Below are 25,356 nucleotides of genomic sequence, written 5' to 3'. Positions count from 1 at the left end.
TGACGTCCTTATATGTGTTGTATTATGGGGCTGGGAAAGTAAAGAAAGGAGGACAGATAGAAGTAGATAGAATGGGGTGAGAGAAGGGTTTTAGATAATGGGTTGAAAGTACATTCAGTATTGTTTTAGCTAATCCCCTATCCCTAAAAAAAATGGTTAATTCTAAGAATTTTTTGAATCACAAATCAATTTTAATTTCCTAGTCCTAAAAGTATACTTAAACGCAAAATTTGTTCAAATTGGCATTCAGAAAGTTTAAGGAAGTCTGTTAATAAACCTAAGCTTTGTACTTCCACTGACCAGTCGTCTTGTAAAAAAATGTGTAAGCCACAATTTGTCTTAAAATGTTGCATTCATGTAGCTTTTCAAATAAATGTCTGTATTTCTCTGGGTGTTACTTCTGTGTAAAAATCATGCATTATAAACACCATTCCAAAACTGAACAAATACCATGTTTTGAAAGTTGCTCATGACTGTGCTTATTGGATGAAAAGTCTGCAAAATTGCTGCCTTTTAGTACTCTAGCCTGAAAAAGCCTGAAAAGTCGTATTAATGCGCCTGTAAAAATCAACGTATAAACAATGAAAAAGGTGTAGCTGCGGTGAGTAGATTCCCTTCTGACACCTGCTGGTTAAAGGGGAAAACTACATGGGGAAAGAATGGAGGAGGAAACAGACTATTGTAAAAGGGAGTACTGAAAACGATGGGACCAAGGGCTACCAAGGAGGGAGAAAAAAACTAAGAAACCCTCACTGTTTTGAAATTTAGTGAATCAGATCAATTAAAAGCTGATGATTTCCTTTATGCTACAAGGTGTGGTACATCTCAAGAGATGTAGGTTGCACTCAGGTTTACCAGCTTTTGTTCTCTCATTACTTTTCAACTGTGTTAACATTATTTTGCATGTTTCCACATACTGAGATTAATGTGCAAGACCTTTTACAAAAAAGAATGTACTGCCAAGAAGTGGCTATATAGGTAATTTATCTTCAAAGCTTTTACTTTCTACTTGAAGTTTTGAGATCATGTAGAGAAGGTTCCTAAATTGCTTATGTAAAGTTTGAGGAGCAATTAATTTATTTGAAATGTGGGTTATGGAGATTTCTGTGGGAAAGGTTTTCATATGAGATTTTATTGAAAAGTATTCAAGTGGGTAAGATGTTTTATTCTGAAAGAAGAAAAGGTATTTTTTGCACAGCAGTTTTGAACACAAGTAGAATAATACTGAAAAATACTTGAATGTGTATATTTGTGTTAGGAAACAGTTTTGGAAATTTGCTATTCAAAACATTGTGACCCACTATTCCCATTATTCCCAAAGTTGGGAGGTTAAATTTTCAGGTCAGCAGATTTACTAGTGAATCCTTGTACTTTTTCTTTTAGAAACGGTGATGAACAGTGCAGCTTGCTCAGTATCATGACAAAGATTTACATGAGCATGTATTGTGTATATTTGTAAACATTACTGCTTCTCTGTATTCAGATAATTTCTGTGTAAATATATGACTGGACGTGTTAAGCATGGGATGTCCAAAACATCCAGATGTTATTTCATGCTTAGTTTTCTATGCATTAAGGAAAAACGGGCATACTATAGTGTGTATTTTCTTTGCAAAACAGTGAAGCATGCTTCAGACTTCACTAATCACTAGTAGTATTTTATATGCTTTATTGCTACCACCCGGTAGCATATGTCATACATTAGTCACTGTTACTGCACAGTCTATTTTTTTTGTGTGCATGTTTTAGAAACAACTTAAAAAGCAAAACTAGGCATTCTTGAAAGTGTTCCCACCACTAACTTGCGTCTTCTGCCAGACTCCCTGCTAGAATATGTATTTAATGAGTGTAAAAATATAAATTCCCAGTATGAACCTTAAATACAATCTTACTTATGCTTTTGTCTCTAGCTCGCCTAAAGCTTTACAAGGAGGGACCACCAGGTGAGTGGAACAGTTTAATGTTGTCCATCTGTGTCTAGTCTTTGGTCTCTTTTGTTACCGTAAAGGCAATATTTACCTTTCCTTGGTGGAATAAAAATGGTAAAGGCCAAGTCTGCAGTACCTACCACCGTTTAGGACTAAAAATTTGATAAAGGCTACAGAAGTTCTGTAATATAGATGAGGAACTATTTTCAGAATTCTAGCTTATGTTACTTCAGTTTCAGTGGCCACCATCCCATTAAAGTGAGTGGAACTTAGGTTGATTTCATTGACTTCAGGTCCATCTCACAATGCTGAGTGTGAAATTTTGCAAAGTTAAGATTTGAAGTCTGATCAGAAGAACATCACAATTGAGAACTGGTATTTTTTTTTATTTTTTATTTTTTATTTCTCATTTCTCTTGTCTGTGAGCAAACTGCAGGTAAATATAACCCATTTGAGAGATAATCTAATATGCCGAATAATTGGGCTTGTTATAATCTAGGAGTGCTTACTCTAAAAATCTTTGAATCAAAGACTGTAGGTGTAGTGAAAATTGAGCTAGAAAAATTCTTTCTGAGTTGATTGGGCTATGGTCCTCTGTCGTGAGATGTATCTTACATAAAACTGTGGTAACAGCTGAATTTAAGCAAAAAGACAAGGTGAAATGAATTAATAAATGATGAGAAATATTGTAGCAGCATACTTTTACTGCTTTGAATGAATATTGCTCATAAAAAATGCCAGTTGAAGTTTTTTGTACAAGAACTATATTTGCCCTGTTTACTAGTTTAGTATTAGTCAGTTTGGAAGGATTAAAGGGATGATAGCTTTTACTTTTCCATAACCTTGATGTATTTGGACATACACTGGTCCTTATTCAAAACAAGAGCAACATTTTGTTGGCACTGCCAACAAAATACAATAAAATCCCATGGAAATCCCAAAATACAATAAAATCCCATTGATTGTGTGAGGGCTAGGTAGATACTAACTGATAGTATCATTAGCAATGAATCCATAGAGATGTCTTTTGAAGGAAGAGGAGATTTAACTGTGCTTTTAAGAAAGGAAATGAACAATGTTAACCTGGCTTATGGAAGTTTATTTCAGATATAGCACCTATTGTGTCTTTCTGTATTTTCTTGCTCAGTTTTGTATCCTGCCAAGAGCAGGACATACAGAGCCCTAGCCATTGTTGGATTTCAAATGAAGCTTGAGGAACTGATTTTGAACAAAACTCTCATGACTTGGAAACTCCTTTTAAGTAGGTCTTTCAAACTATCAAATTATTATTGAATGAGTGATAACTAACTGAAGCTGAGTTGGAACTCAGTTTATTCTGGTAGTATTTCTCTTTTTTTCTGCAATGACTTGTCACTTCTGCAATTGCTTGCTGAAGTAACTGACATAACTGAATAAAGCATGTTTCAAAGCATTTATATTTTTCCATGTATGTGGAAATGAAAGAAACCGACATCTTCTGGAGGGTCCTTCTGTGACAGGTGAGATAGCAAGTGGGTTTTGTGATATTTTAGTTGAAGACTTGACTAGTTTTATTCTGATGTCATGAAGGTGGTGAACCTGTGTACTGTTTATAAATGCGCTGCTTTTTTGATACTAAATTTATGTAATCCATAATGTACATAAAGTACTCAGGAATTTCCATCTGCCTTTTTTCTAAAATAAGTATTTGAATAAAAGCTTCCAGATGACATTCTCAAATGATGAAATACCAACTCCTTAGTGATTAAAACACCTGTTCTGAAGAACAGGAAGTTGTTTTTGATTCCCCCTCTTAGTGTAATGTATTGCCTCAGTATCTCTCTAGTTTGTTTTCTCCTTTATTTCTGTAAGTTAAGAAACTGTCATTATACTGTGTATGGATGATCAGTATTTGTTTATTCATTAAGCAGTTTCCTGTTCTCATGCTTTTCAAATAAAGCAAACTGCTATAAATTCCAAAGGATTAGGGTTTGTTTTCTTTTTTTTTGATCCTTTTTTGTAGGTGGGTTACGAATACTAGATAGATGTTGTTGGTGAATATTCAATATGATTATTTTATAAGACTTATAAACCAACCTTATGACCAGGATAAACTCTTGATGCATTATATCACTGAAGAAGTAGTTAGTCCTTAATCCTACCATGAAACACCATTTAGATGATGATGCAAGTGGACATCATATTAGAATAAATAAATACAAAGGACTTTGAAGCCCTGTGCTATTCCCTTTGAAGTTCCATAATGAAAGTCCACTCATGTTTGTTACAGCTGCATGAATACTTCTGAGGAAATAAAACAGCATTCAGATGATTTTTGCATTAATTAAAGCAACTTATATTGGAATTTGTTAGAATTTCCCTGCATATAGATCACTGATCTAAGGGTAGGAAAGTTAAGTTGTCTGCATAAACTGTCATTAAGTGGACTTGTAAAGAGTCTGGTCTGACAGATTCATCTCTTCCTAACAATTCAATTCCTAGCATTTCCCATTTCCCTCACTTGAAGTAGGTCTTACTATACAGGACTCTGGTGGTGAGGTCTAGAAACACTTAGGCATTAAGAGTTAAACGCCATGTGTGTGATTTATTGCCTGCTTGGAGACTGGGCAAACGAGCAAGCTATTACATTTGCCAATCTCATAGAAATGTCATATTTTTTCCCTCCTTTCCAATGAAACAAATAAGTAAACAACATATTTTAATTGTTTGTGGATCAGAAAAAGAAAATCCTACCACTCATCTCTACCCTAAAAAGCTGGGGTTCTGAGGTGAAGTAATTCTAGCCTACGCAATTTCTTGAACACAGTAAGCAATATTTACTGATCATACAGATATACAGTTCAGATTTTGAAGGTGTTCTGAATTTGTAACGAAGAAGATTAGAAGTGTAATTATTTGGGAATTCTGTGTGTTTTAAAGAAGCCAGCTCAAACTAAACCCTCCATTCAATATCCTTAACACCTGGATATCCTAGCTCAACTTTCTCTGCAGAAACCATAGACCCAGACAGGCCTACAGAGGTTACGGTGTATTGCCTGGAGACCATGTTTATCCTAGAAGGTCAGGATAACTGCCAAAGCTGAACAGTTGGTGCAGTACGTAGTGATGGACTAATTGATATTCAGATATCAAAAGCCCAATAATAGAATATGCTGCTATTTTAGATATTTGGGGTTTATGATTATTAAAGGTAGATTTGAGCACCCCTGTGTTACATATTTTATTTGCAAGATTAGCACGGAGGGCCAAAACTTTAGAAAACACAGTGCTGTAAAAATAAGTCCAGTATATTGACTACCTCTTCCTTTGTTCAGATTATTCTCTGTTAAAGTTTAAAACTCATAAAATACAATACCCATTAAAAAGTATGTGCTTTTTGTTCAATTTACGTCAGGATAAGCGACTTCTCTCTGTTGCCTTCCTTTTTTCCCCATGTATAAGTTTTAGTGTTTGATAACTTTTTGGGTTCCAGGTACATTCATGTTTAAATTGCTATTCAAGAGAATGTGACTAAAAACCTGCTGTCGTACCTGTACACCCCTAATGTTCTTTAATGTATTTGTACGTTCTTTGCTCCAGCAGATGTGGTGTATAAACAGTTGTAGGCATTTGTCCACTGTTTCACAATACTGTGTTGTTTTCACACAGTTGATGTCTGTATTCTGTATCTTTCTTATTATTCTGTATCTGATCTTACAGAATCACAGTCTGATTCTGTAATGAATTCAATTTCTGCCTTCTTAGAGCATTTTAAGCCCTTTTTCACCTCCTGACCATCTTAATTATTCACCCATCTTTATTTGTTTGTTTTTACTTTTTCAGCTTTTCTGTTGTGCTTCCACAATAATTCTCTTACCTGTTCACATACTGTGCTTGATGTGATTAAAGGACACAGAGTTGCTTCCTCCTTGCAATCAATATTTAGTTAAAACAGGATCATTTACTTCTTGCAACCCATTACCTTGTGATAAATGTTAATTTCATGATTTAACTGGAGCATTTCAAATGTTGCAGTACCTTATGATAAAGAAAATATTATAAAAAAACCCTTGCTTTTAGATCCAAATTTCTTTACCTGGGATACTGATATCTTTTTAGTTAATGTTATCTTTATATGATCCATATTGCCAACATACTTTCAAATAACGAAGCAGACTCATACCAAATCTGGAAGTTAGCTAAGGATGAATGTTATCAAATTTGCACTGGTTCTGTCTTTGCAATATTCAGTGCTAAAATATTTGTCTAAAATCAGATAAAATACTAATTGTAGTTAATTTTTCCAGCAGTTGTTTGTAAGCAGAACCAAATATAGTATGACTTGAAGTAAAGTTATGATACTTTCTAATATTGACTGTATCTATCGGTGTCAGAACAGGATCATGACATTAGTCTAGAGATCACTCCAGAATTCATGGAGTATTTTTCCCAAGCACACTCTAAAAACACACAATGAAACAAGGAAATTTCAAATGTTTATGTTACTATCAAATAAAATTTAACAAGACAATCATTAGGAAAAAGACAAGATGAAAACCTGCATTAAAATAAAAATCCAGATTAAAAACTAATGAGGTAAATTTGCATGCAGAATAAAAGAACATTATAGCCGTAAATTGGTAAATTATACTTTAATTAAGGGAAAAAAAAAGAAAAAAGAAAAATGAAAAAGGTTATTAATGGAGTACAAAACTGCCACCCAGTGGAAGTGGCTAATTTTACATTTTCTCAACCTTCAGATTTTCAAGAAATCAGAGCTCTGTTTTCTTGCTACCAGAATGTGTATTTACTAATTATGGAAATTGTTCCCAATTTTCTTGTTTTAATCATAATTATATTCGTCTATGGTAGAGAATAATGTTTCAAACTAACAATACAAAAAAGGACAATTATGATTTTACAAGAGGTAACATTTAATGTACTGTGCATTTTGGAATGTATATATAGAGCTAGATCTAAAAAAGCTCCATATCTCTCTAGTAATGGACAGCCCAGCACTGGATGCACTACTCCATGTGTGCCTCGCCAGTGCTGAATAGAAGGGAAGGATCACCTACCTCAACCTGCTGGCAAGAGGCCTCCTAACATAGCCCAGGACGCTGTTTGCTGCCTTTGCTGCAAGTACCCACTGCTGGCTCATGTTCAACTTGGTGACCCCCAGGTCCTTTTCTGCAAAGCTGCTTTCCAGCCAGTTAGTCCCCGGCATGTCCTGGTGCCTGGGGTTGTTGCTCCCCAGATGCTGGACTTTGCAGTTCTCCTTGTTGAACTTCATGAGATTCTTGTCAGCCCATTTCTCCAGCCTGTTGAGGTCCTTCTGAATGACAGCAAAACCCTCCATCTTATGAGCCACTCTTTCCAGTTTTGTATCTTCAGGAAACTTGCTGAGGGTGCAAACACTCTGCAACTCTATACTCTACATATATTCATAAATGAACTGGAAAAGTGAGACTTGAGAAGGGAAGTTTGCAGGGTTTTTTCGTGAGAATTAAAAAAAAAAAAGTAAAAGAAATCTAAGATTGGGGGGCTATGCAATAAAATGCCAAAGTAAGTCCAAAATATAGACGAAAAAAATGCTAAATGCATATAGAGAATAATGGACTCTGATCTGATCATTACTCTCTAAAAATCAAGACATTGATGGTTAAAATAAATGCCAGCTCTGTGCTCTGTAGCGATCAAAAAGCAACTGAAGTGATAGGAAATAGTAGGAAAGAAATAGAAGATAAAATATTCTAGATCATTGTAATGGCATTGTATAAATATCCACATTTTGAATTTCATGTGAAATTCTGGTTTTGTCAATTCATAGAGGGTATAGTAGAACTATAAAATGTTCAGGGAAGTATGGCAACTTTAATCAACAATATGGAACATGTTTGTTGTGAGGAAAGCCTGTGTAGACTAATATTCTTTCAACTGGAGAAGAATCAGTCAAGGAGACATATGATAGAGATCTCTAAAATTTTAAGAAACAGCGAATGGGTAAATGATGAACAGTTCTTCACTGTTTCTTCCAGCACAGGAATTGGCGACATCGAATGAACATAACAGGTGCAGATTCAAAAGAAATTGAAGGGTCTTTACCTAACCTGCAACTAATTCTTTGCTGCAGGACACTGTCTGTGTGCAGGAGTTTTAAAATCAGCAATGCACATGCATGGAAGAGGAATCTATTTGCAGACTATTAAATATGCAAACAACTTCTCTGGTTTAGAAAGTTACTGAATTGCAAGTCAGGTTGCTGGAAGAGTGTACTGGAAAGGTGCTACTACCTTTTTGCAGGCTTTTAATATTTTACATGTCGTCCGCCTTTTGGCTACTGAGGTGGGATACTAGGTGAAATAGGCTGTTGGGTTTTCTCAACAGAGATTTTGTTCACTATGAAATAGAATTTTTATTTCACAGTCACACCACTGTGCACTGTGGCAGTTCCCAATTTACCTCAGGGGCCTGAAGAAATAGGAACAAAAATAGCCTTTGCATTGTGCCCCCAAACCTGTATAGATTAGGAATATGTGATATGAGTAACCCTGAAGTAAGATGTTTCTGCTTAATTCACTGCATTTTGGAGTGTTTTCTGGAAAGTTTCTGATGAGAATTTCAGCTCCTTTTTAGAATCATAGAATTGTTTAGGTTGGAAAAGATCTCTAAGATCAAGTACAACCATTAACCTAGTACTGCTAGGTCCACCACTAAACTATTCCTAAAGCACGACATACACACGTCTTTTAAATACCCCCAGAGATGGTGACACAACCACTTAAATTTTATTATTCAGTTACTTTATATCATACAAAACTATAATTGTGATGTGATATCTTTTTCATTATGGTATAGTACACACAAAAATAAATGCTTGAGAATAATTAAAAGTACTTTGCTGGGTGACAGCTTTTATCCAACAGATAGTTTCTTCTAGTTGTAGAAGAAAGATACTGGTAGAATGAAACAGAAGCAGCCTATGCTGTAGAATGTCAGATTATTGCATAGTAGACAATCTATTAAATGTGTTACAGTATATCAATTTATTTAGCAGTGTTTTAAGTAATTAATTAGGTCTGTTAGTTCTTATAATCTAGTAATTTCTAAGCATATTTTAAAGGAATAAGTAAACCATAAAGGAATTCTACTCTCTATCTTACCTCTGCTTTACAACAAAGATTAAACAAAGCAATTTCTGGAACATATTTTGCAGCTTTCAGCTGGGAGAAGTAATGAAAAACGTATGCCGACTTAAATTAAAATCATGGTATGTTGCAGAATGTCACAAAAATGACATATACTTAATTAAAAAAAAAATTATTTAACTTTTTATGCTCTGTTAGACTTCATCCATGGGGGTTCTTCCATCATTCTCTGACTGCACAAACATTTGTGCCAAGATAAGAAAATAAGCAACAGAGGGCTGGTAATAGGTAGACATGGTGAAAAATCTGCTTTTGGTATCAGTGCAGGTCTATGTCAGCATATGTGAATTATGAGTCTTTTACCCAAAGCCCAAAGAATGTTAAACGCTGGGCAATCCCGCATAAAAGGTAAATCTTTTGTTAAGAGAGATCTGTATCCTTCTGTTAACCAAAATAAGAACTGATTGTTAGCAGCATTTTCAAAGTCTGTTGTTTGCTTCAGTTATCATGTGACCTTAAAGACCTAAATTTGAGTCAGGATGTTCATAAGGTTCACACCCTGTGAACTGAGTGAGTGCTTAACCAGCTGAGGTGCCAGAAGGGTCACAACTTTTTCTGGGGACCTGAGGCAGCTGTTTTGTTAAGTCCTGTTTAGGTGAATGGATAAGCAGAGCCTGTGTCCAGAGGGAATATCAACCAGTCAAAGGAATTAACAGCAGGAAATCTAAAACTCAGTAGACCTAACTGGTTTTGATTCCAGAAGAGCAGACAGACAATTTTCCCATACTGGAAAGCTCTAAGTAAAGGCCTGTTAGAGAGGAAAGAGGAGTGAAGATAGATAGTATTAGTAGTTGTAATCACTCGGGTTTTTCATTTTGTGTCTTATATCAATCCCTTTTAATTTTGTATATCAGTGCAGCTGCTTGCATATAGCTTCACCTGTGTTTAAGAGCAATAGCTTTGTATTGGCAGCTTCCATGTCATACAGATTTCAGAGTGATGACCAGATTATCTTTCCTTTCCTCTTTCCTCCATGTTCTCTCAAGAGAAGAAAAAAGGAAAACAAGAAAAGAAAAAAACACCAAAGCACTGGAATATTTTACTGGTCTGGTGCTTTGGTCCATATTTTGATGTTCTCATGCTGTTTCATTCGTTCTAATGTTCCAGGGACCATACAAACCCGTACAAACAAAAAAATGTTAGAGAACATTCCCAGTAAAATTTAAAGACTTTGGACTAATTTCAGTCTTTTTTTTTAAACTAGGATTTGATTCCTTTCTTAGTCGAGGAAGCAGAAGCCAAGCCAGGGAACTGGAAATACACTTTTGGAAGAATTTGGATTTGGAAGCAGATAAAAGTGTGGCTTTGATGGTCTAAGGATGAAGTCCAGTCGCTTGTTTAGGAGGACCGTAGCTTCTGGGCCAATGTCTTACAAAAGAGAGGTTCTCTTAAATCATTACACAGCTGTGATGAAAGGTCTTATCTTTCTTCATCTAGCTGTATCTAGCCATGATATGGATTGAGGGAAACCATAGTATGAGACCCAGATTCTAGAGTTTCATTTGGTAAATGTACACCTTAACATTACAGCCATCACTAAACCTGTGTAATCAATGCCCAACCTCCTAATTTTTTCATTGCTGATTTAGATTTCTCTGACTTTAAGTTTCATGCTTTCAATTTTGTTATACCTTTGGATTTCATTATATTGTTGCTAAATGGAAGAGCTATTTAGTACCCTGTGAAGGTATTAAACTATGTAATTAATCTTCATCTGATAGAATTAAGACAAAGAATTCTTTGTTTCTCTTGCTATTGGGTACTTTTCCAGGTCTTCATTTGTATTTGACATTGCTCTCTTATCCAATTTGACTGTGTATAATGATTGTATGTCTACAGTTGAGTTTAAATCATTGTATTTAATGCATGTTTTTTTAGAATTCAGGGGTGTGTGTACATGCATATGTACATGCATGTCTTAATATCCTGCCAGCTCTACATTTACCTGCAAACCGAAGCAAAGCTAAAGTTTCCTTTTGTTATTTGAGTCTGATGTATCTTCCCCGCACTTTCGCACAGTAGGAAGTTTGGAAGACCTATTTGTTTTATCCTCTGCTTTCAGAAGCACCATGGAAAATGTGCTCATGGAGCCTTAGAAAATAATGCTGATTACTGTGTTCAGATTTTCTTTACCATCACTATTGTTAAAGGTCTTTTATTTGAGAGCCTACATCTACATTCTGGACCCAGTGGTGTTGCATGAAATAACACTGTGCTGAAGATGGCACATTGTTTTCTGACTCTAATGGAATGTACATTTTTTTTTTTTATTTTTACAGAGTACCAAGCTGCCATTTTGCATTTGAAGAGGGAACACAAAGAAGAAATTGAAACGTTAAAGGTATACTTTTGTAGTATTTCTTTTTTCTTTCCCTGACTATAGTGCATTTTATGGATTTAAGTAGTGCAAATATATACTTTCCATTAATACATACTTTTCATCAAATGTTAAGAATTTGTTTCTTTCTAAAATTTGTTTTCAGTTGACTGCCAACTCAGTTAAAATTAATCTAGTTAAAATCCATAGATACACTCATATATGATGGCAAAAAGCATCTTTACATGTTTCCCCTTTGTAGTTTTCCTTATTGTTGTACTCTTAAATTCTTCCCTCTAACTCAGCAGTGTAGTACTTTTACATTTGCTTATTATATTAAGGCTCTGGTATTTAACTAATGACTTTCTCAGTGAAACATACTTCTGTAGAAGCAGTTTTCTGTCCCTGCGGACTTAAAAATAAGCATGATAATTCCATTTTTAAGACTCTCTGAAATTCTCTATTGAATACTCCTTATTGATGTCTGGTTTTGTAAGTGTAAAATTGATCAGCTGTTTACTTGTCAAAATCAGAAATAGCAAAATTTAATGTTAGAAGTCACTGCCCCTCAGCATGAATGACTGTGCTAAGCAAAGTGAAATGTTGCAAGGAATTGTTTTTATCATAATAGCGGGACCTTAAATAGCAGTGTAACTGGTGACTGAGTCTGTTGAGCAGTCCTAGTTTAAAGAAAATGTAACAGCATCTTCCTTTTCTTAAGTACAGCTGCACTGTGTTCTAATACAGGTCCGTATGCTAAATCCTTTGTATACAAGTCATCAAATACAAAACATTCTGTATTTTCTTTGTCGTCATTAAGGCAAATAGAATGGAAAAAAAAATTTACTAATCTGATAATGTAGCATATTGATACACTGACCATGTGACCAAATCACATACAGCAATCATCAGACTAGTACAAGTACAGTATTTGTATTAGACAGAGTATTTGTGTCTTTGTGTCTGCACAAAGGCCAGGACATAATGGACGTAAAACCTAAGAAGCTGAAAAAGCTCAGTGAGATATTTGAGTAGACAGAAGCAAAATGATGGTAGCAGCTTGTGGAGTGGACAGTACAGGCAACAAGTCTCTTGTGTGTGCAGCATCTCTTAAAATTCATCATACAGAAACGTAAGCTAGCACTAAAGTAAATACAATAGTAATTTATGATAAATATTATTAATAACTCTTACAAAGAATAGTGTAGCTGTCTCACACAAGAACAGTAGGTGGACGCAAGGGGGATTTACTAATTTTGAGAGGGTATTTCAGGGAATACGTAGGCTCAGTTTTCTTAGAAAGAAAAATGTGTTTCTGCATCTCCAGCAACCCTGGAAACGGTAGAGACAGAGGAGGCAGGTACTGGCAGGCATCCATGAAGAATTGCACATTTCTCCAATTTCCTCTTTCATTAAAAGAATGTTCATCTTGCATATTTTGTTTTGCTCATAAGAGTACGTCTGAAAGACACTGGAGGAGAAGTAGATTCATTTATTTGCTGCTTGTAACTTTGAATGATATAAACATTCACATTTAAATCAGTTGGTTTTAGTTTTGTTTTTTTTTAATTTGCATTATTCAAGTTTTCCTCAAATATCATCATGTCTGAATGATTAATTGTGTTTATATGTTATCTTGTTTAATAGTAAGGAAATTGGGGGTTGTTTCCAGAAAAGTGAAATGGTAATGTAACTTTCAACACCATAAACTCTCACCATTCTGTACATGTATGTAAATATAATTAGAAATGAGCTAAAATTCAGATGTTTGCTGTCAATAATTAGAAGAAGACTTATGCACTCTTAGCAGCAATGTCATACAGATCATATTATATTGGTGATTATTTTCATGTTTTGTACTGTTTTGCCTTACACTGTGTAATTCTGAAAGAAAACCAGAAAAGGTGGTGTGAATGTTTTGAAGGCTTTTTAGGTAGAGTGAAGTGAAGTGTAAGGTCTGCATCTTGATGATCAGGAAAACAATTTATTCAGAAAAATAATACTTACGTTTATTGTATGCAAGACGTAATTCAAACAAAATTTTTTTATTTCCGTTTTGGAGTTACTCATAAGTTACTAGAGACCATGTAGAGAGTTCTGTTTGTAAGAAGACTGATGATTCCTGAGATATAATGTGATTTTTCACTTTACAATATTGAAGGCTATAAAAACTTCCTATACCAAAGGCCAGTTGAAGCAAGTATCCTGTCTCCAGCAGTGACCAGCAGTGAGTGCTTAGAAAATACATATAAGAAATACAGAGTATAAGGGTAATGCCTTCTTCCTGTATGCTGTGTTTTGTTTTGATTTGGATTTTTTTTTTTTTTTTTTGGCATGTTTGAGTGTCTTCATTGTCTCTTCCGTGTTCCTTCTACTATCACTGCCTCCATGCCCCTTGCTTAGCAGCGTGCTGCTTGATTTTGGACCTCAGCCCAGTCTGGTGTCAGGCATCAGGTTCATAAAAGATGCATAGTGACTAAATTACGGAGAAATCCTGCCCTAGTAGACCATTTCCAGCAATTAGTTTGGCCAGGGATGACAAGGGCAACAAGAAAAGCTTCTATAGGTTCATTAATGTACATAATTCGACTGAATCATCCACATGTAGATAATCTTTAGAAAGGGTAATAGAGATAAATACTTCGGTTTTACACATTTATGTTTAACTGCATTTACTAGTTGTTGTGTTCAAAACATTTCTTGATTTTTTTGCCTATTATTTACAAAACTCTGAATTATATATCTTTGAGACGTTAAAACTAGTTCTCTACTGCTGAATTTTTTACTTTTCCTGGTCCTGCCGCTAGATGTCAGCTAAGTCTCGCAGAAGTTCCAAAAGCATGTCACAGCTTCTATATATGTGTGCAAATGTCCTATTTCCTTCTAAGCTGTGAGATTATGTGTGGCGGTAGCATCCTGCCCACTATCTGTGGATCTGGCACAATCTTACTTTTAGGTCAGAAAAAAGCTTGCACATTTTTGAACTAGAATCAAAGTTGTTCAATAGGTAAGTAGTAGCTGTCATCACCTTAATAGTGTTTTCCCTACAGAACCAATTCTACGCCATAAATAACCAACGAAGTAGATGACAACAACTTAACGTTAAATCAAAATATTGTAAATGGACCACTGACTTCTGATGGGAAGGAATTAACTTGAAAGCAATGTTCTGATTGCAGTACTTAGTAGTTAATCCAACAAATAGCTGCAAAATGGTGCAGCATACTTTTTTTTCCCCCCTGTACATTCATTTGATAAAATGAGTAAAAAAGTTATGTTTTCCCCTAATTTTTCCTTCTTCCCTTTAGCACAAGGGTACCAAATATCCCTTCATCTCCAGTTGCATGGAAGTTTAATATTGCTTTTGGAAGGTGGAATCGAAGTCCTAAGCTGTCCTATATTTCTGTACCCTATGCATGGATCTTTCTCTCTGATACAGGTTATTAGGCTTCCACCAACTCACGACATCTTTTGCATGTTTCCAAACTGAGAATAATGGTGTCTTTAGCCATTATCACATTATAATAATACATAGACAAGATATAACACCAGTTAAAATTGTCTCATAATTTCAAAAGGATTAATTTTTATTTTGTACTGAGGCCACAAAGATGTAAACCCTTTTTCTCAGGTACTGAGTGAAGCTCTATCTATGTGACAACCTTTTCATTCTTTTACAGATCTGTTTTTTCATCTCTCGTGCTTCACAAATCCTTCCCAGGCCCTTTGTCTTTCACTTTCCCATTACTTTTTCCCTCACAGTCAGTGTGCTTCCACTTATGAATGTTTCCATTGTTCTTTAATTATAACATGAGTGTAACAAAAGGTGCTGCTTCTCACTGCTACATTTTGAAATTCTTAATTCAGCTGTGGGAGGCAATGGTGAATAGTGTTGAGAGCTGTTTGTTGTGGTTTAAGCTCAGGTGGTAACTCAGAACCATGCAGCTGTTTACTCACTCTCCCACTTTTCCCCCTTCCTCCAGGCGGGATGGGGGGGAGAATCAGAAGAATGTAAACCCCATGGGTTGAGATAAGAACAGTCCAGTAACTAAAATATAATATAAAACTACTACAACTACTACCAATAATAGTGGTAAGGGAAATAGCAAGGGGAGAGAATATAAAACTAAAAAAGGAGGAAAAAAAAAAGCAATAAACACAAGTGATGCACAATACCACCGGCCATGATGCTCACCAACTGCCGACCGATACCCAGCCCGACCTGAGCAGCGATCTGGGCCTTCCGGGTAACTCCCCCCAGTTTATATACTGGGCATGACGTGCTGTGGTATGGAATACCCCTTTGGCCAGTTTGGGTCAGGTGTCCTGTCTCTGCTCCCTCCTGGCTTCCTGTGCTCCTTCTCACTGGTAGAGCATGAGAGACTGAAAAGTCCTTGATCAGGGTAAGTGCTACGTAGCAACAGCTAGAACATCGGTGTGTTATCAGTGTTGTTCTCAGACTAAAGCCAAAACACAGCTCTGTACCAGCTACTAAGAAGGAGAAAAATAACTGTTAGAGCTGAACCCGGGACACTGTTGTGTGCCAGTGCTTCTCAAAACCCCTTTTTTGTAGAAGTGAGTGATTTCACTTTTATTTTGACAATTTAAAATGCCTTTTATTTATATGTAGAAGTGAAATTTCATTTCTGCTTCAGAAAGAACATCATAAATTAGATGCTTTAACACCAAATCAAAACATTTTAAAATATTTGGTTTTGTCTAAATTTTCTCTTTTGTGGATAGTCTAATACGACAAAGTGGAATTTTTTTTTTAACAGACTCGATTGAAAAATTTCTGACCTGGATGAATAGGTAGGGATCTTTAGCATTCCCTTCTGGAAACAAAAAATTTTTAGATTTTTTTTTTTCCCTCTCAGTTTTGCGTGTGCATATATGAGTAGGGATTCCACAATTTGGCAGAAGTCACTATGTTTTGAAATCTACTATTAAAATATGGGGGTCAATGATGAATAGTGTTGAAAGCTTTGATATGCCATGGTACTTAACAAAACAACATTTAAGAAGTTGATAATATGCTGACTTCCGGTAATAAAACTTTGCTTCAGGATGCTGAGATTGTTGTTTTAAACCTTTACAAGATGAAATGCATTCGTCAGGTGACTAGCTGCTTTGTGTTCTTTGCTGGATTTTCATGTCCCAGCGTGCACAAATAGAAGAAAATCTGTATCATGTATGCTTCTGTCTGATGAAGCGGAGTTGCAGCTCAAAGAAGCAGCCAAGATCAGCAAGGGTTTATTAGTCAGTCTTTCCTAATGAGCTGTTCAGACTTTTCAGAATTTCCATGTGGTGTTACTGATGAAGGTCTCCTAGCCTGTGGTTAATTATTGATACTACTCTTGTGTAACTTGAAATGTTTCCGTCTTTTGTGCTTAGCTGCTAAATGTATGGTTTCACCGCTGTGTGTGAACTGTGTGTCTTTATGTATCTATCTTCTTGGCTTCTTTGTCCTCATGAAGGAATTCACCCTGTTCAGTGTGGAGCCTCTCTGCAGTGCAAGACAGTAAAAATAAAGATTGAGAAAAGAGCATAAAAAATATGAGAAAGAGGAAAATGAAATCCTATGGAATTGTATTAAAATATGAATTTCAGTACTTCTAAGGCTCTCAGACAATGGGAGCAAGACTGTCTTTGAAGTATGCATTTCCTGAAATAGAAAAATCCCAGCAGGAGAAAAATCTCTCTGTAATGAAAAATTTGTGTTGGCAGTGCTAGAAAAGGTGGAGTAGCAGACTAGGAATGATAGCAAAGGACAGAAGAAATAAAGCAATTACTTTCTTCAAGGTGCATACAAGCACACAAAGAGCTAACATGAAGCACTTTAATCTCTTTGGAACCAGTTGATGACAATTGCATCTTCATTCAGAAAGGGAGCCTGCAATGATTCTTCATGCTGTTTGAAAATATTCCCCAGTTCAGTGCTTAATTGTTTTAAAAACTTGTACATTATAATGCCTATGTTCACAGCATACTTCGTAATTAAATTCTTGATGAGGTTTTAAGTATCTCTGCCATGCTCTGATACTTAAAGAAAATTATTCCCTTTCTCCTCCATTGACTTCCTATTTGCCATGTTTTCAATGTAATGGCTACTTTTCATCCTTATTTTCTTTTAATTATATGTTTACACTGTGATTGATTTTTTTATTATATAGCTTGAATATCCAGGTAAACTCTTCTTCCATTGTGTTGGGGTTTTTCTTCACTGCTGCTTGCCATATCTTACATTGCAGTTCTATTATTTTCATCAATACAGTTTCACTGTAAGAATTTGGATTGTTTAGACTTCATGGCAGCTGCAGAATGCTGTTAATTCTACATGTTGATCCAAGGATTCTCCTGTTTATTTAGGAAGTTACCACAGACCATATTCTGTATATTGAATACAGTGAAAATCTCCTTAGCTCTGTTTCAGCACGTGAACACAGACATGGTAGTATGCAGTTAAAAATGTGCATAGAGATCAACAAGATAATTTATAGCCTTGAAAATTCATCAAGACTGAGCTCTTGCTCAAATTTAGACACTTTACAAAACACTCTGCTTAATTAGGGCTAAAATGAAGCTCTTCTAAAAAAAAGCATTGTAAACCCCTGCTTTTATCATAGTTTATGAAAGTAAATTTGTCCTGTCACCTTGAGTAAATATGTTATGCACTCGGGAAAATAAAGTAGAATACATACAGTGAACATGATAACATTTTATTTTGTCAGATTTGGAAGACCTCTGTAGTGTGTGAAACAGTTGTCTACAAGAGAAATTAAGTGACGTGATCATGGGAATATGAAAGACACTAAAAATTAAGTACTATCAATGTTATTTTACCATTTTGATTTTGAAAACATGTACCCCATGCCTCCTTGTCAAAATTATCTGCTTTTTGAAATTTACTACACCAAACATTTATTTGAATCTAATAATTGTAAGCCATTTCTTTAAATGAAGTACATAATTTTCTGTAGTTTTAAAAATCTTTCTCTAATATTCCTGGGTTTAGAAGAGGGACAAATATGTCATGGATTAACATTTTGATTACAGGTGGAATATCTGTCTGAAGTTGGAAGTTAAAACTTTAAAACCAGAAGTATTCTCTCTCATATTCAGTAAAGACTTCATATTTTAGCAGCTTCTGACTTTGCAAATCTAGTGCTCATTGTACCTATTGCATCTTCTGGTGCTGACCAGATTTTTAATGTACCATTTGCACAATTCCACCAAAGATACCAAACCCACCTAAATAGTTATAAAATAACATTGGGGCAAAACTGAGATCCACTGATCAATGGGTGCCATGAGTTACTCTTGGTTAGGTTGGAATCATCCTTCCAAAGATGCTTTGACACTGAGAGCTAGGAGCCTGTCTCCTGACACACTTTTTGATGATGAGTCAACGTGAAAGAAAAGCCACTGGAATTTGAAGCAGACTACAAGAGCTGCAAAGATGTATGGAGATGTGAGAGGTAGGGCTTTAGGTAGAAAATGGCGAGAACAGATAGTGCGAGGTGTCCCTGGCCATGGCAGGGGTGTTGGAACTAGATGATCTTAAGGTCCTTTCCAACCCGTACTACTCTATGATTCTATGATTCTATGAGACTGGCAAGCTGGAGGGGGAAAGAAGTAATCTGGAAGTTAATACAGAAAAGCGTAGCAGATAGATTGCAGAGACTTGGATCTGGGCATCATAATATAGGGCTTTTTTAGAAGTGAACAATCCTCCCCGGAATATGTAGCCTAGAATTAATGTAGTTTATTCAGTACTTGATTTTATTTTTGTTAGTGAGTAGTACTCTCCCCTGTTTATTAATCAAAATGTGATCTGAATATAGATAGTGTCATTATGTACTTTCCAGTGTCACAAGTTTTAGTTTGTCAGGATGTATTTATACATATAATGTATAAATTTGATTTTATGATATGTATTCAGATTGGCATGGATTATTATTATTATTATTATTATTATGCACAGAGACCTAAGATATAAAAAATTTGCTGGGATGCTTATGTTCATATCACCGTTCTTTTTTAACTTACTTGGCAGCTATAAACTGGATCCCAGAATCTTAAGATAGTTGCTTAGAAAATAAGATGTATCATTGGTTACCACTTGAGAAACACTGACTGAAATGACTTTCGACTCATCTTACAGGAACTTTGCAGTTTGAGTAGGTATAGAATCTGCTTTTCCAGGTCAGCATTATCATGCCTTTGTTAAAATACTGTTGTGTCTCTTCCTGAGGTTCCATGCTTTGTTCATTATATACCTTTCAACTTCAGCATACTTAATGCAGAAGTCTTAAAAGCTTGCAACTTTTTCATAATAGTTCTTAATTATTGTCTGGAATAACTGTGATCATGTTCATTGAATGAGATACTGATTCTGTCGAAATTATCTGCATAGCTGCACTGCAAGGAAACACTGATGGAGTAAATTAAGGTTGCTCTGGCAACCACACTTGTAGTTTTCTCTTCTGAATAATTGACCAAGGTAGTTTTTTTAACACGTTTTTGTGTGTGCAGTGTTTTCTTCAAATTCTGTAATGGTAATATGTGGAATGATGTGATGATGCATAATTAGCATGTAGTATATATTAGTTTAAAGTAGTTATGTGTATAATCCATAATTGATGTTATACTTCTGTTTATCCAGGTAGAATCTCTGGAGTTCATAAGCTGTATCTTAGATAAGCGTACTGGTATATTTAGCTCTTAAGTGTAGCGTAAACATATCTACAATGTTAAAAAGAAGACTGTTTCTAAACCGAAGTTGGGTTTTCTTCTAAATATTACCTGATTGGTGAATATTTAAAGACTGTCTTCTGGTTTTACCACTAAAGTTTATGATTGTATCTGCAGAATTGGAAGCTTCCAAGTTAAACTAAGATAGAAGTCATGAAAGATAACTCTGTGTGTGTAGGATATCCTCATATGCTTTGCCTTGACAAAGAGATCTCTTTAATCATTGTAGTTGAGCCAAGTATTATATTGTCAATGTGAAAAGATGTTTAATTTTGTGAGGAAAAGAGTAGATTTTCTTCTTTTTCCTTCTGTAGAAAGTATGTTAACTTACTGAAAACTTCTGTTTTCTGAATGTGAAATTAACCTCTGCCTTCATTTCCTTTGCTACAGAGAAAAAGGTAGTATTTTTTGTAGTATAATATATTCTGTGTTGAAGGAAGGACTGTTTCACCAAGCCATCATTTGTTTTGTGTTGAGGTCCCTCTCCGTAACACACGAGGAATGTGATAATTGTAAGCATCAGAGAATTACCTGTCATCTCTTAAGGAACATAGCCATCTAGCAAGTGACTATGTATAGTCTATTTTACTTAAAGTAAAATAGAATTTCTGTTGTTATTTTGCTATCTGGTGTCAAAAAGGCCCCATAAAATTAATTTCCATTCATAGCTAGGAAGTCAGTGGGTTGCTACACCTAAAAATCTTTTAGTTGTTTTCATTGCATGTGTGAACTCTGTATTGGTGGAGAGGCTAGTCATCTCCTCAGTCTAGGTATTCTCAGAATTTTTAGACAAAAATTGTGTTCATACAGCATAAAAATCTTCTAAAAGTGGAGAGTTATTTTATATTATTCTCATAGCAAACTCATAGCACTGTTTGGCTGAATATTTCCTATTGAAAAGTAGTATTTATCGTTGCTTGATATCTTTCTATAGATGTATAAGTTTTTCTCTTCTTACTGTTTTCCCTGTGCTTTACTTACATTGGTTTTTGCTTTGACTTTTGCTTCAACCAAATCTTTGGTTGCAACTTAGCAGAATGTGATTTATATCATTACTTTCCTATGTAGTTACAAAGCTTTGTTATAATGGCTTAATCTTGGAGTCTGGTTGCCAAAGAAATTAGTTCTTTCTACTGTAAAGCAATGTTGACAGTAAACTCTCCTTTCCTCTCCACCCTGTCCCCAAAAGAAAAGGAAGAAAAGAGAAGGAAAACAAGGTTGCGTTACAATTCTGGCAACATCAGCCACAGTAATAAAATCAAACTCAATGTTGTTTTACGACTTCGAATTTATGTGACTGCACAGGATCAAAGGATTTGTATCCCACTGGACTGCAAGGTCTATAGTTCATTGCAAAAAAACTCATCAAAAAGAACATTTTAGTAGTAAGGCTTTTCATTTTAATCAGCCACAGTAATAAAAAAGCTGTTAGGTGTCCAAAAACATTCTCCCAAGATCAGAGACAATTTGCCCTCTACTACAATCAGTTTTCTTATTGGATCCATACTGCCTCTGTAGTTTTTGTTACTGAAACTTCATTTTCAACTTGTTTTCAGACATTTTTTGCATTGTTTTCACATTTTACATGCCAAATCATTATATGTATCAGTAAAAATAATGATTCTTATAATGTCCCTGGCAAATGAGAAATACTGTAACTTCTTTAAAGTAAATTTTCATCAAAACAAGTCTATTAACTAAAATAAAATTTTAAATACCTGCCTATATTTTTGTATGTTGTATTTTAAAATATTTGAATAGCAATTATTTTTTTTTTTCTTGTTGGATATAATCATTTGAATACCACCACAAAACATAGGTGTTAGTATTTTTATATCTATATAGACATAGTAACCTAGGCTGTCTTAAGACTAGGGTAGCAGCTGCGAGTGAGAAACAGAATAGGAAAGTAACTGCAATGTCTGTGATGGGAAAGGCTGTTGTTATCATGTTTGTATTCTGCATGTTAATTGTTCATGATCCTAGTTCAACAGAAATTTGAAATTAATTTTCAACATTCCATCTGGTTTCATTCTTCAATTAGCTTGGCCTCAGAGAAGTTGTGTGTGATACATCATTTACATTTATTGACATGTTGCATGCTGAATTGTCTTATTCCGTTCTGCAGAATTTGAATGTTTAGCAGAGTTTAGCAATATGTAGAGATATTACCAACTAAATTGTATCAGTTTTCCTTGACATTTACAGATAGGTCTCAATTTTGCTGGCTACCCCTTTTTTACAAACTGTGTCAGGTTTATTTTTCCTAGCATAGCTAGCTTTCATTTAGGAAGAATCAACTCACAGTCACTTTATGCAAGGATTGCTCCCTTTCTGCATGGTGTGGTACTTGTTGGATGTTACATAGAATCATAGAAAGGTTAGGTTTGGAAAGGACCTTTAGATCATTTAGTTCCAACCCACCTGCCATGGGCAGGGACGCCTCACGCTAGACCATGTTGCCCAAGGCTCTGTCCAACCTGGCCTTGAACACTGCCAGGGGTGGAGCATTTACCACTTCTTTGGGCAACCTGTTCCAGTGCCTCACCACCCTCACTGTAAAGAACTTCTTCATTATATCTAACCTTAACTTCCACTGTTTTAGTTTGAACCCATTATCCCTTGTCCTATTGCTACAGTCCCTGATGAAGAGTCCCTCTTCAGCATCCTTGTAGGCCCCTTTCAGATACCAGGGGGCTGCTATAAGGTCACCACGCAGCATTCTCTTCTCCTTACTTGCAAAATTCTAGCGGGTATGGTATTCCCTTCTCACTGCTACCTGAGATACATACAGGTTTAAATTGTTTTTTGCCAATTAAATATTTTCACGGTTTTATTCTTTCTGAAAAACATTCATTCAAATGAACAGAAACTTTACTATTAGTTGGAATTTTATAAGTTACCTTCCAAACATATAAAATCTACATAAAATGCTAAATTATCTACTTAATATTTACTTATTTATAGTTTGAAATGTTGTTAACTTGTTGTTAACTCTTTAAGCACATGTTGTTAACACTTGGCTTTATTAAGTAATATTCAGTCCAGTATTTTAGAGGTGCTATCATTATGTCAAGGGATGACATTGCTTAGCAGATGTGCCTGTGGCAAGAAGTTAGTGCATCTAAAGCATGAATAATTTTCTGCTTGATATATATATATTAGATTCAAGAAGGATTTAGATTCCAGTGTGATTTCTCTGTGGACACAGAGATGCCACAGTAGAGTACATGGCTTACCAGGTGCCAAAGTTGACATAATAGGATATTTTTCCATGTATTTGCATTCATAATATTTGCAGGATTTTGAGATATTAGCAGGAAATTTCAAGGATGCATCAAGGTGTCTGAATAGAAGTTGTGGAGAGGGGGAGGGATTTACTCTTAGGAAGTGGGTTCATCTGAGTAAAATTATGTGTAAATAGAACAGCTGTAGAAAAACAAGGATTAGAGATGAGCTGTTGTGAGCTACGTATTGTATAACAAGGTTCTCCAAGTGAGTTCATTTGTGTAGTCTAAAATGGTTGGATGGTAGGGAAAGGATTGAGGAGAGGAAATGTATATGTGTGGGAAACAAACTTACATGAATGTAATGTCACAGAAACATTTACAGAGCAGACACAAAACAATCAGGATGAGGGAAGCAAACTTTAAGCAACCTGGAAATCACTCTGTGAGGAGCATGGAAAAGAGGATAGAACATTTAGAGAGATCAAAGATCTACAAGCAGCCGGAAGAGGAAATGCTGAAGCTTAGAAGAGTATAGGACTGTGTGCAGTCCATAATGCAGGGGGTGGTTGGCATCTTGTACAGAATAATCCCTTGAAAAACATGGTCCTGTCAGAAAATAGCTACAGAGTCCTCATGCCATAGATCTGCTTTGCATGGCTATTTATACTCATCCTGTAGTGAGAAAAATGGAGGTGTGTTTGTTACATTAGTCTTATGTGATCTCAGAAAGCTTAGCACTAGTGTGAAAGAATGAGCTGATTCAATTCCTGCTTCCACTATGTTCTATTGTCAGCAGACTTACTTAATAAGTTCCAATTGTGGATCTTTTTTTTTTTTAAACTTATGTATATATTTTTTTTCATTTTTAAAAAAAGCTCTGTCTTATTTATTGTCTTTATAGAGCCATTAGACTCTATATTTACAAATGCACTGGCCAAAAGTTTGCAAATCTTTTGACAGGCACTTCTTGCTGGAGACAAGCACACAGGCTTTGCAATTGGAAGGGTGGTAGCCTGGCTATTATTGATTCTGGGTCCTGGAAAATGGTAAAGAGAAGGAAAAAAAGGCAGAAAACATGTATAAAGAATCATATTGCTGAAGAATGGGGTTTAATTTAGGTGAAGAATTATTTTATAGTAATATGATAAAAGTGAAGGGTGACAACAATATAGTAATTTCAGTGGCACATTTCCCAAGAAGCATACAGTTGAATATGCATAAAACATGAATAGAAAGACGAAGAGAAAACCAGCACTGCGAATTGCTAGGAAATGAGTTCAAGGAGCAAAGTAAAGGAGCATTACAACTGACATACTATATAGAGAGAGGACCATGAAAAGTGGCTGAAGATGTTAAAAACTGTTTCTTATTTTTGGATGCAGAACTGAGTCTATAGAAAAGAAGTATTCAAAATGTGTTATAAACACAAACTATTTCTGAAGTGGCCTGAAGAACATATTACTGGCTACACTAAGAATAGTTTTCTGAAACTGGAACAATGAGTTGAAGAGTATTAGAAACATATAAACATACAAGCAAATGTAAGATTATGTTAATTTAAATACTCACAATAAAAGTGCCATGCTTAATTTGAATATTTTTGCAGCAGAGTCGATATTATTATGTTAATATCTTCAGTTTCTCATTGATTTTCTGCATTCTGAGAATTGCTGTTTGCTAGTTTTAAAGTTTTTCTAACAAAGAATAAAAAAATACCAGAAATAACAGCAGATGGAGTACGAAACATAGTACATGTCTCAAAAACAATTTTTCCTTAGGTTGCCATTGAATACCTTCTTGTATTGAGTGTATTCCTTTCTTATACATTCAGTCAGTTGTTCATATACCTGTTTGCTTTTTTGAAGTTGATGTTGGTTAGATGGTGTTTCTTCCAGACAGGACAAGGAAAAAAATGAAATTAAGTGTATCATACCAATTAT

The 25,356-nt window shown here is 35.3% G+C and overlaps 1 protein-coding gene across 2 annotated transcripts in view; it reads left to right on the top strand.

The window, feature by feature from the left end:
* Positions 1-25,356, top strand: part of FMN1 (formin 1) — a 133,765-nt gene that overhangs the window by 11,551 nt on the left and 96,858 nt on the right. Inside the window, exons 3-4 of one of the 2 annotated variants that reach the window (XM_030484359.2) lie at positions 1,911-1,943; positions 11,395-11,456. In XM_030484359.2, the coding sequence (XP_030340219.1) occupies positions 1,911-1,943; positions 11,395-11,456 (95 nt within the window). The remainder of the gene's footprint in view (positions 1-1,910; positions 1,944-11,394; positions 11,457-25,356) is intronic. The other variant, XM_030484360.2, reaches the window with a different exon arrangement.

The sequence above is a fragment of the Strigops habroptila genome, chromosome 4 (genome assembly GCF_004027225.2).
Source record: "Strigops habroptila isolate Jane chromosome 4, bStrHab1.2.pri, whole genome shotgun sequence".
Lineage (NCBI taxonomy): Eukaryota > Metazoa > Chordata > Aves > Psittaciformes > Psittacidae > Strigops > Strigops habroptila.
Note: the sequence above shows the minus strand (reverse complement) of the source record. Positions and strands in the feature narration are given on the sequence as shown.